The sequence below is a fragment of the Lonchura striata genome, chromosome 9 (genome assembly GCF_050655825.1).
Source record: "Lonchura striata isolate lonStrDom1 chromosome 9, ASM5065582v1, whole genome shotgun sequence".
Lineage (NCBI taxonomy): Eukaryota > Metazoa > Chordata > Aves > Passeriformes > Estrildidae > Lonchura > Lonchura striata.
Window position 1 is genome coordinate 8,011,351 of NC_140711.1, and position 15,025 is coordinate 8,026,375.

The window sequence follows — 15,025 nt, forward strand, 5'->3', positions numbered from 1 at the left end:
ACAGGATGTGGAACAACAGCTGCTGCTTTATTTCTTCCATGGTGAGGAATACTGGTTGGTTTTTCTACTTGATAATTTTAGAGTTCAAATAAACACCAGTAAGTTGATATTGGAAATTTCTAACAAGAAAGCTTTAATTTTCCTCAGCTGTCTGTAGAGAAACGTGTGCATTCATGCTGGTGCTGTTTATGCAGGAGAGATCAAGCCATGGCTGGTTTGCCCTTAACACAAACACTTGGCCACGGAGCCTCCTTTGCCAGTTGGTGCCCACCCCATGCACTCCAATGCACTGCCCTAAATAAGGTGTTTTATTTCTCCCCTCAACCTGAAGTCCACATGGAAACCTTGTAAGTTTCTCTTTTTAGACTTACTTTCCTTTTTTTCTACTTGTTTTTGTGTGGAAAATCCCAGTAAAGGTAATGGTAAATGTCCTGCCATTCACATGACCATGGAAAATCAGTATGCTAAGGCCTAACTTACACGGTAGCCTTGCATGATGTTTAGCTGGTGTCTGACAGAACAGTTTTTGTTTAGGCTGATAACCTTTGCTTTAATATCTTCTCTTTTTAGCATATAAGGTGTATGGTTCATAAGTGCTTTCTGGTTTTTTAGTGGTACGATCTCATTTCTGCAAGCTAATTTTGGACTGCTCTGCACTGTTACAAGTACGCAAAAGCGTGTTAATTTTGAGCTCTGCTGGGAAGCAGGAAATGAATGGCTTCTTGACTGCTAAATGAAAATGCAGAAATGCAAGCAGGGAAAATGTGCAATAATTTGTCAAACCTTGAGGACCTCACTTGGCTCCTGAGAATTTATAGATAATGGATCAGTGGGGAGGATACACTGTTCATAATGTTGAAATACTCTGGTTTCTGTGAAGGTAAGGTGGTGGTGTGTGCAGATTGTGTGCTCAGATGACTGCCTTGTCACCTTCTGTGACAAACAGGTCCCTTTTCTATAGCAAGAGTCATTTGGATCTGTAGGGATGGGCAGAATATGGGGTCCAAAAAGCAAAGCAGTTCCTCCAGAAAAATCTGAAATTTAAGACTCAACTACTTGTGTAATTTTCAGAACATAAAGAACTGACATTTGAGGTATTTATGTATTCATTACGTGATAGGAAACCATGAAGTATTCATCATCATATCAGCTCCAAAATACTAATGAAACTTCTGTGACAATCAGCTGGAGTGTTCCCCTTTCTAAACACCTCACCCTTTTGTCATTCTTTGTTGCTGCAAATGTGATTTGAAGCAAACCTGGGTTTCCTGTGCTGTGAACTGTCCTGAGCCCCTGAGGCTGGCAGGGACAGAGTGGCAGAGGTTGGTGGGAGGAGGTGGTGCCTGAGCAGTTGGGATCCGAGGAGGATGCTGGCGTTGCCTGCAAAAGGTGACTCTCCTGGAACACTTGGAGACTTTGACAGCAGTTCTGAGACCACCCATGGCTCCCAGGCCAGCTCTGGAAGTATTCCACCCAGGAACAAGGATGCCATGGAGCTGCTCTGGCTCTGTGTCAGAGCACTTTAGCCTCAGAAGATTGAGGCCCTTGTTGTTTGCTCTCCCCACCCTGCAATGCCCTGCCACCCTGCACAGTGAGGGAGAGCAGAGCCCTCAGATGGGCTGCTCACTCTTGGGCTGAGCTGCCCCAATGGCTCCTGTGTTATTTCCTGTGCCTCGGGATGGCCAACCCGAGGGAAAGCATTCCAGGAGCATCCTCGTGGCCTCTGGGAAGGGCTCACCAATAACTGCTTGTGTGTGCAGTGACCTGGCAGGGTCCTGATGGCTCTGCTTAGCTGCCTATGGGGTTTTAGGCACAAGTTTGGGAGGGTGGAGCTGCCTTTGGGAGGAGGTGTGCTCCTGGAGCCAGAGCGAGGGAGGCTCTGCTGGGCTTTGCACTCTGCGCAGCTGCTCTTGTGAGGGACTTTTTTTTTCTTTTTTTTTCTTTTTTTTTTTTTTTTACTTGACTGAACAAAATTTTCATTATACCTGTGACATTTCTGAGTTGTTTTGTGCTTTGGAGAGTTTTAAGGATTCCTGCTGATGCTTTTCCCGAGGGAAGCCATGCCCTACAACAGAGTCCTTTGCCTGGTCGTGCTAACGCTGTGCAGCATTCTGGTCCCGGCTGTGCTGGCAGGTAAGGAGCTTTGTTTGCATTTAAAGCCCAAAAGCATGGGAGATCCTTTACTATACTACCCCTCTCTCTTCTCCCTTCCCTGAAAACATCCCTAAATATGTATTGAATTATAATGGATTAAGAGAAACTAGCTTTGGTGGCTGCTGATGAGCAAGAATGTATTTTCAGTGGAGAAAAGAAAATCCTTTAACTTTACCTAAGCAGAATGGCAGTAGCACCTCTTGTGAGCATTGGTAGGTGGGGTGTCAGTGGGCACATCAATCAGCAGGAGATGGAAAACCTCTCAGTGGCTGATGGGGCAGGCTGCCCCTCAGCTTTTAATAGCAGGAAGAAGTTACAGTTATGGAAAGAAACATTTTTCTTTGGCTAAAGCATGTGTGCCAGATCCTGGTTCCTTCTGTGCTCTCTACTACAGCAGAGCACAACAGCTGCTTTAGGCAGAACTAGGGAAGTCCATGAAAACTTCAGAGCCAAGTGTGCATCCTTATGGGGGGTTGCTCTGGAGCTGGGGCACCAGGGCAGTGATGGAAAGGTGCCTGGCTCTGACTTGCTTTCAGTGAGGTGGTGGGAAGAAGAAAGGGAGAGATGCTTTGTGTAAGGCACTGGTTTTGTGGGGATTGTTATTAATGTCAACTTTATCTGCTCCTGCCTTCAGCAGAGCTGTGCTGGCTGCAGGAGCCGGGGGGCACAGGGAACTTCAAAGGCTGCAGGTCTGAGATGGTTTTTTACAACTGGGAAAAAACTGATTTCCAGACCCACTGCACTGATGGGCTCTGAGTGTACAGATGGAAGCTCTAATGGGAAATTGCTTCCCCCAAAGCCTTTCTTGCAGTGGAGGCAAGGCTGAAGAGGTGGCTGGGGCCAACAGGCACAGCATCTGTTTTCCCGAATTTCTGCCCTGCCTTCCAAAACCTGGAGCAATGTTGTTTTGCTGTTCTCTCCCAGTTTCTTCTGAGCATCTTGCCTCGCAGGGAGATCTGGCCAGCTGTCTAGCAGATCAAATTATAGAATTCTTTTTAAAGGAGCTTTTGTACGGGTAGTGAAATTCACTGCTGTGCTTGGCTGGAATATCTATGGGTAGAGGAGCAGAATTAGTGCAGCTGATATCATCTCCTAGGACACCTTCTTTGAAGGGAAACCTTCAGAGTAACTAAGAAATGAGCACTAAAAAGTGGATACTTTCCTTCTCAAACTGTCAACTTTTTTTGTGCAGAGGAACATTAATCATTTTAACACAGTTTTAGTCTGTGCCTTGCTCTTAATCTCAGAAGCCCTGGCCATGCTCTTCCCCCACACCAGGTAAGATCTTTTCTTAATCATTAGCAGTATTTCACTCTACAGGAAGTGATTGATTTCCAGTGAGAATTCAATCTGCTTCCTCTCCAAGCTGGGATTTCAGCTGTTCAAATTTCCAGTATTTGGTGCATTTGCTGTGGCCCCTCTCCTTGCCAGCTTTTCCATATGCTTGCTCTGGTATTGCAGCTGTGTTTGTGCCTGGCACTGCCTCCCTGTGTCACTTTGCTCCTGTGATGCGCTCCCAAGTTTACTTGATCCTGTTACTGGGTGAGTTGTGCTCATGCAGTGAGGCTTGAAGGGCTTTGTACTCGGGAGAGCAACATTCAGATCTTGGGGTGGAGGAGAGATTCTGCACTTTCTCTGCAGTGCTTCAGGGACATAAGGCCTCTAACAGGTTGTTCCCTGCTCCCTCAGAGAGGACAGGAGGGAACCAGCCTGGACAGTTAAGCCATCCCAGGAGCAGCATGATTCTCCGCTGCATTAGACGTGGAGAGTTCCTGCCCCCAGTACAGGTGCTTTGAGGAACAGTGGAACTTTTTCTGCCTTTTACTCCATTAGAAAAGGAAATTTCCGGCCTGGTGCAGACAAAGAGGGGAAGGGCACAGAGCCAGCCCTCTGGTCTCAGCACATACACACACAGCCCTGCCTTTCTGTAAACAAGTTTACTTAGTATTCATCAGAACCGCAGCTCTGTGTTGCTGCACACAGGAGCTCCTGGCCTTGCCCTCCACAGGCTGCCCTTTGTGCTGCTGCTGAAGGCCTCCTTTCAGCCCTGCCCTGGCCCTGTGCCTGCCACGGCCACCTGGGGCCGGACAGCCCCTTGCTGGCTGGACTTCACCAGCCCCTGCCCTTTCGTGCCCAGCAGAGCCCTCCGGAGTGAGCGGGAGCGGCTCTGCCTCGGGGAGGGCTGACACGGGGTCGTGCAGACCCCATGTCCAACATGAATCTCCTCTCCCTCTTGGCTGCTTGCTCAGCTGGTCTGATTTCCTGGACAGCATGGTCAGGGCTCTGTGACTGGTGAAGTGTGAACTTCTCCATGTTGCTGAGCTCTTTCCAACATCACATTTGTCAAAGATGGGGAGGCAACCAAGCACATCTTTTACCCCCTTTGTCCGCATCATCTGGGTGCAACAGGAAACAGCCAGCTCAAAGATCTGTGACAAACCTAAGCCTTCTCCACATCCTCTTTTCTTCCAAGCTCAAGTGGCACATAGGCCTAGAGCAAAGGAGGATTATGAAGAGCTGATTTTTTTTTTTTCTATCAGCAAACCCAGTTTCAATTCCTGTAATGGATTCAGAGCCTCAAGTGAGGTGCAAGTTAGTACAAAGCCTTTGCAAGGCATTGGCCTCTGAATGATGTGTGTGTTTGATATTTAAACTCACATGTGGGCTCGTGAGCTTGTTTTGAGCTGATGTTGAAATATGTTTTACTGCAGTACCACATCAGAATGAGTCTGGGGTGAAAAAGCAACAGAGCACACACGCTAAAGGAAATGATGCAAGAAAACACCTTGACCGAGGACATCGTTCTGTAGCATCCTGTGTGTCTGTTTTCAACTACTGGAGAATAAAAGATTATTAGGAAATTTTTTTAACCTTAAATATTCTAGTACTTAGCAGTAAATAGGTTTTGTTTGGTAGATTTCAGAAAAAGATGTAGTTATTCCAGCAGATCTGTCCACACTTGAACCAGGACTTTGTAACCCCTTACTCAACCTTGCTTTGTTCCAACACTCCTTAAAAATTTCTGGCAATGGTATTGACTCCTGAATAAGGAGCTAGGTTGGAGGTGGAGAGTGAGGATGATGAGGTGCTGAAGTCAGCTTGTGTGAAGACTATTGGCCACTGGCAAGTAACCTTCAGGGGCAGTGATGTGGTGTGGCCACATCTGCCTGCCTTAAGGTCTTACAGTTGGCCTGTGGGGAGGGTCTGGTTCCTTCAGATTTGGTTGGCATCACCCAGGGCTGTCACTTGTAGAGACTCTTCTGGTCTTACCTTTCAGTTACTGAGTACCTGGGGTGCTGGCTACCACATCACTGTGCTGGCAGCTCACCCCACCTTCTTCCTGAGCATGGAAAAAGCAGTTCTGTCAAGTTGCCTTTGCCATCATCCCCTCTAGATCTCTCTATGGCCCATGTGTCTGGAGTTCCACTAGCCCCTGCATCGCTTGGAAAACTCATCATGTATTTCTTTATGGTAACTGATACTTTCTTCCCATTTCCTTATCTCAGTTATAACTAACCTGTGCTGGAGAGAGAAAGGAGACAGTGCAGCAAAGAGATTTGCCTAAAATGACATAATCTGTATCATTTACTTGTGGAAAGGAAGAACTACCATCATCCACCTGGCCTTCTGCAAAACACTCTTAATAATTTTAGTCCATTTTGTCCAGTTCCATCTCCAGTAAAACGCCAATAAGATTATTGCATGTTGTTCTAAGTGTTCTCCAACTGTATTTCTCTTGAAAGGCTTTTTCTGTTAGTCTGAAAGTAACAGTTGCCCTCAGCTTCCGTTTCAGTGCTGAGCCAGAGCTAATGCTGGGGAGGAGCTCATTTGTGCCGGGGGCTGGAGGTTTCCTCCCTCTGAAGCAGCTGGCACTGAGGCACAGAGCCTCGGCAGTGGTGGGTCACTCGTGTGCCTCAGCAGCCTGGCAGCCCCTCCGTGTGCCCCTGGCTGCCCCTGCCAGGTCCCTCCAGGGCAAGCAAACCCAGGTGAGTGTGCCACAGGAGCTTTCTACAGGTAGGACTGATCCTGAGACTGATGGCAGGACAGCTAATGCGTGGCTTTCTCCCAGATATTAAACATCTGCTCTTGTGATGGATGATGTATTTTGAGTGTGTTTCTTGCTAGTTTATTTCTGCAAAGTTCTTGGATGAACAGGAAAGCCATGCACTACCTCACCTTCGAAATTTAGTTTCCAGCTCTTGGTTGCATTCCCTCCCTGGAGATGGCAGCATGTTTTTACACACAAAGTTAAGATAGCTGTTTCTTGCCCCATGGCCATGGAACTTAACTTCAGCTTGTCCTTCCCTTGGGAAGGGCTGCTTTTGGCTCCAGAAATGTCACTGAGGCATTTATTGAGGTTCACAGGCCACATCCCCCTCATCACAGTCAGAATGGCAGTGACAGTGTGGGCAGGAAGGCCTGGCCACTCTGGTGCTGCTTTCTCTGTAGTTCATGTTTAGATCCTGGTCTTCTGCTCGTGCACAGAGAAACCGAGCCTGGGAAGAGCAGGACTTGTGGTGGTCACCCAGAACATCAGCAGCAGAGCAGAGAACTGAACTTCTGGACTGGGTGCCCTGCCTGTAGATAGAATCTCTCCAGATTCTATCCAACAGATGACTGGGAAAGGCCCTTGTGTCTCACTTGGAGACATAAGACCTTACTAATAGTGTGCATGTGTTGAGGCTTGGTATCTGACACAAACTCTGTCCTTCCCATCACTTTTCTTGCTTTTATCAGGGGACTGAAATGGGATTGTGGCATTTGATGTGGGTCCATTAGAGATCTGCCACTCCCAGCCACCAGCTGTTTGGCTGACACTCATTGGGACTGTCAGGGAAACAGGCCTCTTGGCACCTGTTCCAGTAGCACTGAGGGGCAGGAGCTGAGAAGGGGACCAGCTTTGAGCCTTGGCTCCTGGGGAGGCTCAGCTGCAGGTATTTCACTCAATGTGTGTGCAGAAATCTGCTGCTACCTCTGAGCTCACAACTGTTCCTGAGGCAGCAGGCCTGACTGAAAGGGGTTGTGTTTCCCTGGGCTGGTAGGGTAAAACCACAAGAACTTGGGACAGCAAATGCATGCTAAGCCTTTTCTGTATGGGCAAACTGAAAGTTTGTGTCAGTTGGATGAGGGAAATTAACAAAATACATATCCAGCAGCCATCTAGGTTTTTAAAAATTGCAGAGATCATAAATGAATTAGACTGTTTCCTCTGTATTTGGCTATCAAAAATGAGCTCTGTATCCTGCTTAAAGAGAGCTGCCAGAAATTTTTCAGGAGTTAGATGCACTGAGAACAGGAGAGACTTTCTGGCACCTCTGGGTCTGGTGGCACCTGTGGGACCTTTGCACTATGGTTAGAAGAGGTAGTGCTCCCTCCTCATCCTTTTGAGAGCAGGGATTGGGAAGACCCAGCCCAGGTCCTACAGTCTCTCTGGATGGTGCCTGCATCTGTTACAGATCATCTGAGCTAACACCAGTCCCTGGTCACACACAAGACATACGTGCAGCTCTGGAGGAAACATTCTTGGGAAAGGAAACAATACTGTCCTCCCAGCCCTGTGTTCCTCTGCCAGGTGGGGACAGTGGCAGTGTTGCTTCTGGTCCAGGGGGTGTTGACAGAATCAGGAAGGTCACAGCTGGAGTGTGGCTGTATGGAGTTTCTCCCTTACAAAAGCAGCCTGGAACCAGGGCTTCCAAAGCATTCCATATGTTTGGTCTGTTCCTAAACTAACAGCCCCCCCATGTTGCCAGCTAAATAGCCCAGCTCTGCTTGGTTCTCTCCTGCTTAACTACCTTTGCTCACTGAATTCTGTATTTGCTCTTGTTCCATTCTCTGGCTGTGAAACCACAGGATTTAAAGCAGAGAGGTCCAGTGGAAATGGCACTTTGTGGAAGAGCCATGGGATGGGATATGATTCTTCAGCTCTGCTGGTTGGTTTTGCAGCACAGGTTGGGAAGGGCTGTCTAAAGGCTCGGGTGTTTGTGGGGAGCTCTTGTGGAACACAAACCACTGTGTGCTGGTACAGGAGAGCTGAGATGCCACCTCTGGTGCAGAGACCATGGATGTACCAAGCACGTGAGGACACTGCATTCATTCTCTGCTATAGCCAGCTTTGCCTGGGCTCCTGCCTGGGTCTGACTGGCACACTGGGACCTCACTTGTCTCTGCTGATGCTCATTGGGCCAGGGCTAAACCTGGCAGTTGTCTCGCTGGATACTCTGAAGCTTTTCTGCCTGAAAAGGAGCTTTCAAAATGAGTCTTGAACTTTTCTGTGTTCCGAAGATTGTGGAATAGCTCTGACCATGCTGGGGCTGCGCTTTGATGCAAACCCTGCAGTAAATTCTCAGTGGGTTTGTACTGGCAGGGAAGGTGAGTGTTTTGGCCCTTCTGTTCCAGGGAGGGGTCTTAAGGGAGAACAAAGTGTGGTGCAGCCCATTAATGAGGATTCTTTGCTCTCCCCCCACAGCACCTTCTGTCCACAGGGGGCAAGGAGGGCTCCAGGCATTTAAAGCTGGGGCTGGTACTGCCAAGATGTGCTGCTGCCATCTCTCTTCCTGGGCCGCAGAGAGCCTGGGACAAGTCTTCAAGTGCCCCTGATACCCCAAGGTTCACATGCCAGAGCTGGGGTGCCTGGGAATACCTCTGTACTTTGCCCCAGAGAGCCTGGGCTACTTACTCCATCTCTTGACTCCCCTATTCCCCAGTCCTGATAACCATTGTGTCAGTTCAGTAGGGCCCTGGCAGTGAATGTTGTTCGTTTTTTCTCCCCCCTGCTTTTTTCCCCATCCCAGTGCAACATTCCCAGTGGTTTCGGCAGGGAGCTGTGGAATGTCTCCTGCTCCTGCCAGAGCCCACCTTAACAAGGCTGGGCATTGACAGGGAGCACTCGGTGAGCCACACACAGGGAGGGCTCTCTGGCTTGGTCTCTGACCCACGGCAGGAAGGAATAACTGGAGACGAGTGGTAACATTAAACAGAACCAGCCTGGCTTTCATCTCCCTGGTATGGTGGGGGTGCAGCAGGGGGAAGTTGAGGCTCTGGGGTCCTGTCTGGGGGAGCCATGTCCTGTGTTGTGCCAGCACCTCCAGCATCCTGCACTGCATCGGCTGGTGGGGCAGGACAAAAGGGCCCTGAGAGGCTATGAATTTGGCCAGCACAGGTGGCCCAGTGGCCTCTGCCTGTTGGCAGTGTGACAGCCCTTCCCAGCCTAGTCCCAAGGTCATCCATGAGCAAACCAGCGGTAGATGTTCATGTGGGGCCTGTTTGTGCATGAGCAGAGGTTGCAGGGTGTCAGGGCACTCTGTGTTGTCCCATGTGTGCAGTGAGTACTCTAGGTTGCCACAGAAGCACATTGCCTTTGGCTGTTCTGGGTGTGGGTTCAGTGGAGGTGGTGTCCCCTCCGAGGAGGGCTCTGCCACACCAGAGTTCTCAGCCCTCATGTCACCCTTCATCCACCCTGGGGGCACTTGGCAGCTGAAGCGCAGGGACCTGCTGAGCTGTGGCTGTCACTAGTAGCCTGACCAGGCCCCCCATGCCCGTGGGTGCTTGTCTTCCAGCAGAGTACCCGCAGGACCCGGTCCCCACTTTCTGGAACGAGCCGCCTGAGCTGCCCTCCGGAGCCGGTCCCTTCGACACTGCCGCCGCCACCACCGCCCGGCTGTCGGATGCCACTGCCTTCCCCCCGTCCACCTCTGAGCTGGAGCCCGAGGACACCACCCACCTGCACCGCCTGGACACGGGGGACGGTGAGAGGGACAGCCCGCGGCTCTCTCCCGCAGCAGCCTGGGCGTCCTCGCGGATTTGCTCCCTGTGCGCCTGCCACCTCCCGGGAGGGGTTAAAGCCATGCTGCTGGGGAGGGGGAAGCTTCCCTTTATTGCCTGCTCGTGGAAACTTCCCTGCTGAAAAACCTCTTCTGTGGAGCCAGCCCCACGATGGCTGCAAGACTCTTCTTCCTGCCCCATGACCTGTCATGGCAGGCAGCTGCCCTGAAAAGAAAACTGCCCTGAGTGTAGGTAGGGCTCTCCAGGGCAGTGTGTGCCAGAAGCTCCCTGAACAGGGAGCACGAGTGCCCTTCCTGGCTCACGGCTCCTGACTGACAGCAGGCACCAGCTGAGATGTGGTCCTGCTGCAGGCAAAGCAACTCTCCCAGTGTGTTAGCGGGAAAGCTGGGCACCACCGACCCACTTTGTGGAACTGTCCTTGTCACTGGGAGCTGGCTGAGGTGGTGACAGCCCCCTGCCCAAAGGTGCACAGGATGACACCTGGGATGTGGCCAGTGCAGGAGCTCTGGGATGGAGTGTGGCCTGATGCCAGGGACACACTGGTTGTGGGGAGATCTTGCAGCCCTCCCATCCGAGCCCCACTGCCTCTGCTGACCCCATGCCTTTTTCTCTCTTCCTGCAGGCTCACTGGGGCCTGGAGCTATTGGTGCCATTGTCATCGCCTCCCTCCTGGGTACATCTGTGCTTGTGGCCTTGGTTGTCATCACACTGAGAAAGTTCTCGGCCTCCTGAACTCAATAAAACATTTTTCTGTTACAGAACTGGCCTGTCTCCAGCCCTCAACTGCTCCTGAACTGTCTGCCTGGGGCCCTGGGAGAAATGGTGCCAAGGATACAGGAAAAGCACTGCAGGCCCTGTGCTGGGCAGCCAGGCTGCATCATGTGCTCATTGCCCTTGGTGTGTGTCTATCTCCTGGGTGGCACAGACCTGGCAGGGCCTGTCAACCCCACTCAGGAGCAGCCTGTGGCAGTGTCTCGCTTTGAGAAGGGAGCTCAAAAGAGCTCTTCTGGGTGATGGTAACAGTGTTGGGAATCACTCTGCATGCACAGCTTTCCTAGGGAAGGGTTGTTCATGGGTGTAAGCCACCCCAAGTTCATGTGCAACCCTATTTTGACCCACTGCATTTGGGCCAGTTGCACCAGAGGGGATTGGAGAGAAGGCAAGTGATCAGTCTGGGGCAGGAAGGAGACACACAAGTGTTTTGGAGCTGGCTTGCTCAGCTACATTTTATCACACGGAAAAAATAGACAACAAGAAGTTCCCCTCAGTTCGCTGAAGCAGCCTGGCAAGGGCTGGGGGGCTCCAGCCCATGCTTGTGGGCCCCAGGCCTGGCCCTGTACAACACTGGAGATCACGGAGATGGAGGCGTGCAGGGCTGGGTCTGAGCAAATAACACTGGATCCCATTGAGTGAAAATGGCACAGCCTGTGTGCGGGGTCTGGAGTCCTGTGGAATCACAACAGAGCAGGAGGGGCTGGAGCAATCCCAGGGCTTGGTGAGTGATGGAACAGGGCACAGCAGCACTGAGCCCCTCTCCCTGGAGAAGTGCTGTGAGGAGCTGGCATCCTGGCTGTGGCAAACTGAAATATGTGATGGGCAAGGGAGCATTTCTGTGCTGTGAGAAACATTCCAGGCAGGCACATGGGGCTGCTGGACTGGGCTGGCTGCTGGGCTGCAAAGCCGGATGCTGTGAGATTTGTGATTTCTCAGGTAATTTTAAGGAATTCCTAAAGCTGGAGTTCCTCTTGGGTTTGCAGTAGCGAATATGTGGCTGTTGCAAGGTTTGGATCCTGAGCTGGAGGTTTGGTTGTCTCAGAAAGCTGACTGTGGGGTGCTGCTAGAGGGACCTGGCTTGAAGTGTCCCCATTAAATCTCTTCAATGTACCAGACTGGAGACTCCAAGTCCTTTCTGGCCCAGCTCTGGGGCTGGGCTGTGACTGGTGATTGGGAACTACTGGCTAGTATGAACTTCCCACAGCTGGCCAAGGCAGCAGCGCCCTGCTGGCTGTTCTCACATGCTGATGGAGTGGTGCTGAATGAAGAATGCCTTCTCCCCCCTTCACTGCTGTGGCTCCCACCACTTTGGTCCTGGGTGCTGGCTCTGGGCTGGCTGGCTCAAGGCTGTGGTGTCAGTAGGGACAGCCCTGGAACCCACCTCAGCTGTGTTCAGCCTCAAACTGCACACCCATGTAGTCCAAAGAGCAGTTCCGTAGCCTCCCTTCACAGCTTCCAAGAATCCTGCTTTCTCCCCACATTCCTGCTGGCATGGCTGTGCTCCTCCTGTCCATGCCTGTGGCCTCTGCGTGGCTCTGTTGGCAGCTGCTCTCTCTCTCTGAGCACAACCATAGCACAGCCAGAGCATAAATCAGTACACGCTGCAATGCCTGGAAGACAATCCTTCGCTGTGTTACAGAAAGGTGCCAAATAATTGATTTTCCTAATGGATGCTGGCCACAGCTTAGGCCCAGCTTGTGAATGAGAGGCCCTCAGCCACATGTGGGACAGTTGAACAAGGGGTGGCTGCTGTGGGTCTGTCCCCCACGCTGCTCTCAGTGCTGTGCCTGAGGCTTCATGAGTTGCTCAGTGCCACAGCAGGAAGGAGTGATGAGCTGGCTCTGCTGGCCACAAACTTGCATATTTACATGGAGGTGAGCTTGTACAGGGAGGCTGGTGGGGGTGGGTTACGAGCATGCAGGCAGCGGTTGCTGGGCCTCCCAGAGCACGTAGGACAGCAGCTCCCAGCTCAGGTCACTCGCCTGCCGTGTGGCAGCTCAGGCTGCTGCTGCTCCCATGGTTTGTGTGGTGTGTGAGATGGCGCTGGCACAGCCACCCCTGCTCTGGCCTCAGCAGCAGGGCATAGCAAAGACCACAAGTGCACGATCAACCAGGAAAGGACGTGATGCTGGGGTTCTGCAATGGCTCTGCAGAAGAAGGAAGGCTGTGGTAGAGGGGTCTGAGCCATGGGACGGTGTCCAGATGTGCTTCAAGGTTGTCAGGCAGGCAGAGACGTGGGCTAGAGCTGGCAAGGCTGGGCTGCTGCTAAAAGAAGAGCTGGGTGTGGAGCAGTGCAGAGCATTTGAATGGAAGCAGATCAAGGGTCTGCCTGTGGGAATAAGCCCAGCAGCTTCACAGCAGGAGTAGGGTGGTGGAGTTCCTGGGGCTCATCCCAGCTGGTTGTCAATGAGCTCTGAGAGAGTTGAGACTGCTGCTTGACCTCAGTTCTGCTCCTGTGAGAAACTGGGTTCAGAGCACTCCAGACTTGGAAGGTAGCAATGAGCTGTTCATACTTAAACTGGGTGGTATCAATTGCTCATGTTTGTGGCCACTGCGTTTGTCAAGCAGCCTGAGCCAGCACATGTGGCTCATCTGGCCAGTACCTGGTGGCCTTTGGGCAGTGTCCGTTGTGCTCATGCTCCTTGGGGCTTTACAGAACACTTGGAAAGGGTTATTTACAGTTTAAAGCACTGATCTCCAGGAAAGGATCAGTGCTTCTGGGGGGACTAGGAATGACAGTCTGTTTGTTCATGGGTCTGTGTGCCTCGTCCGGTGCACCAGGTCCCCAACAGTGTCCCACAGCTGCCACTTCCTCCCAGCTGGCAGCCTCTGTCTTCTGCCTCCCTGAGGCACTCCAGATGCTTGGGGATGCTGGTGGTCATTGGCGGTTTCTGCTGCCCAGTTTTCTTCTCTGACTGTCATCTGACTTGTGCACCCGGAAACACTCCTTCAGGTTCTGGGCTCGGATTTTGGGGTTCAGGATCTCTTCCCCCATAGAACTGGGGAACCAGCCTCTCTCCTGGTCGTGAAGACGTTCCCCAAATATCCACCCTGAGTATACACAGAGACAGGCATAAGTGGGGAAGGACTGGCCCTTGCTCCTGCACTGGGACAATTGTTCTGGAAAGAACCATTGGAGCTGGCAGAGCTTTCTGGAAGCTACTCAGAGGCCTGTGCTGGAGCAGACCAAGGTTATCCATCCAGCAAGGAGGCCTTCTCACCTGAGCAGCATTGTGTGAGGACAACTGGCTTAAAGGATGCCAGCAGGCACTGCTGCCACCAAGTGCCCTCAGCTTTCCTGGAGCCACAGGAGTGGTCCCCAGTGGACATCCAATGTGACTGTGACCACCAGCTACAAAAGTACCCCAGAGAGCAGAACCACGTGGCTGTAAAGCACCATGAAAGTCAGAATAGCACTGGGTTATATCTGGAGTGGCTCTACCATGGCCCAGCTGGTGCTGGGAGGCTGTGCCAGTGTTGCCACAACTTAGGCAACCTGGATTGGCTATTAGGAGAAGGTAATAACTTTATTCTCTGGCTGTGATGCTGATGCCAGAGCCTCTCCCTGGCTGGAGGGAGAGACTTGCAGCTGCCTGCCTACAGCAAACCCATCCTTCCCCAGGGACTCCCAGCCCATCCCCATACCATCATCTGTCTTGTCCAGGATGTTGAGGACATCAGCCAGTTCTAAGGAGAGCTCATCAGGTTGCTGGGCCACGTATGGGTGGACACACTGGATCTGTGGGCAGTCTGCCAAGGAACAGGGCAAGAGTGAGAGATGGACTGGGATGGAGCCCCTTGAAGCACAGCACAGCTTGGGTGGCTGTAGCCCCATGAGCTCTGCACATGGTCCCTCTGATCTGGTAAGGGTCTCTGAGGAAGCCAGGGAGTGCCCCAGCCACAGGTACTGGGGAAGCAACTCTTGGGAAGGGAGCTGGGTTCATGTCACCACCACAGTGCTAGCCATGAGCAGCCTGGATGGGAGGGAGAGTGCTGGTGCAGCCCAGCCCAGGAGGGGTTGAGGTCAGGGCCAGGCCCAGAGACAAGCAGGTATTGATGGTGGAAAATGAGGGGAGCCCAAGGAGAGGGTTCAGCTTTGGCGTAGGTCCCAGATATGTGGCTGCACTGAGATCAGGCAGAATAAGGTGCCCTGGGGTAGGGGTGAAGAGCTCCCATGCTGTGTCTCTTACCAACAAGTCTGGATGTAAATGAAACAAACTTAGTTCTTCGGTTTGGGGCTAGTGAAATCATCCAGCGCTTCATTTCACTCCTGGATAGGGGAGACAAACCAAAGCTGTGAACATGCAAGAGTTGT

The 15,025-nt window shown here is 51.8% G+C and overlaps 2 protein-coding genes across 6 annotated transcripts in view; one reads left to right on the top strand and one right to left on the bottom strand.

The window, feature by feature from the left end:
- The first annotated feature begins 29 nt into the window (after positions 1–29).
- Positions 30–11,217, top strand: SNORC (secondary ossification center associated regulator of chondrocyte maturation). 5 transcript variants are annotated; one of them, XM_085587061.1, is made up of 4 exons: positions 1,177–1,912; positions 2,020–2,133; positions 9,711–9,899; positions 10,559–11,217. In XM_085587061.1, the coding sequence occupies exons 2-4, from the start codon at positions 2,040–2,042 to the stop codon at positions 10,666–10,668; spliced, it is 393 nt and encodes a 130-aa protein (XP_085443187.1). In that variant the 5' UTR covers positions 1,177–1,912; positions 2,020–2,039; the 3' UTR covers positions 10,669–11,217. The 5 variants fall into 5 exon arrangements, with proteins under 5 accessions (XP_085443185.1, XP_085443187.1, XP_085443188.1 ...); XM_085587062.1 differs by having other exon boundaries at positions 9,714–9,899; XM_085587059.1 differs by lacking the exon at positions 1,177–1,912 and adding an exon at positions 30–347 and having other exon boundaries at positions 9,711–11,217.
- NGEF (neuronal guanine nucleotide exchange factor) overlaps positions 11,136–15,025 on the bottom strand; it is a 37,012-nt gene continuing 33,122 nt past the window's right edge. The window contains exons 13-15 of the mRNA XM_021544366.4: positions 14,901–14,980; positions 14,356–14,460; positions 11,136–13,761 (exon numbers count right to left, since the gene is read on the bottom strand). Coding sequence (XP_021400041.2) covers positions 13,589–13,761; positions 14,356–14,460; positions 14,901–14,980 — 358 coding nt within the window. The 3' untranslated portion in view covers positions 11,136–13,588. The remainder of the gene's footprint in view (positions 13,762–14,355; positions 14,461–14,900; positions 14,981–15,025) is intronic.

Excerpts from the sequence above, each read along its gene's own strand:
- SNORC (XM_085587059.1), top strand. The coding sequence starts at position 2,040 with ATGCTTTTCCCGAGGGAAGCCATGCCCTACAACAGAGTCCTTTGCCTG. Across the intron at positions 2,134-9,710 it reads GGTCCCGGCTGTGCTGGCAG|CAGAGTACCCGCAGGACCCG; the intron begins GTAAGGAGCTTT and ends CTTGTCTTCCAG.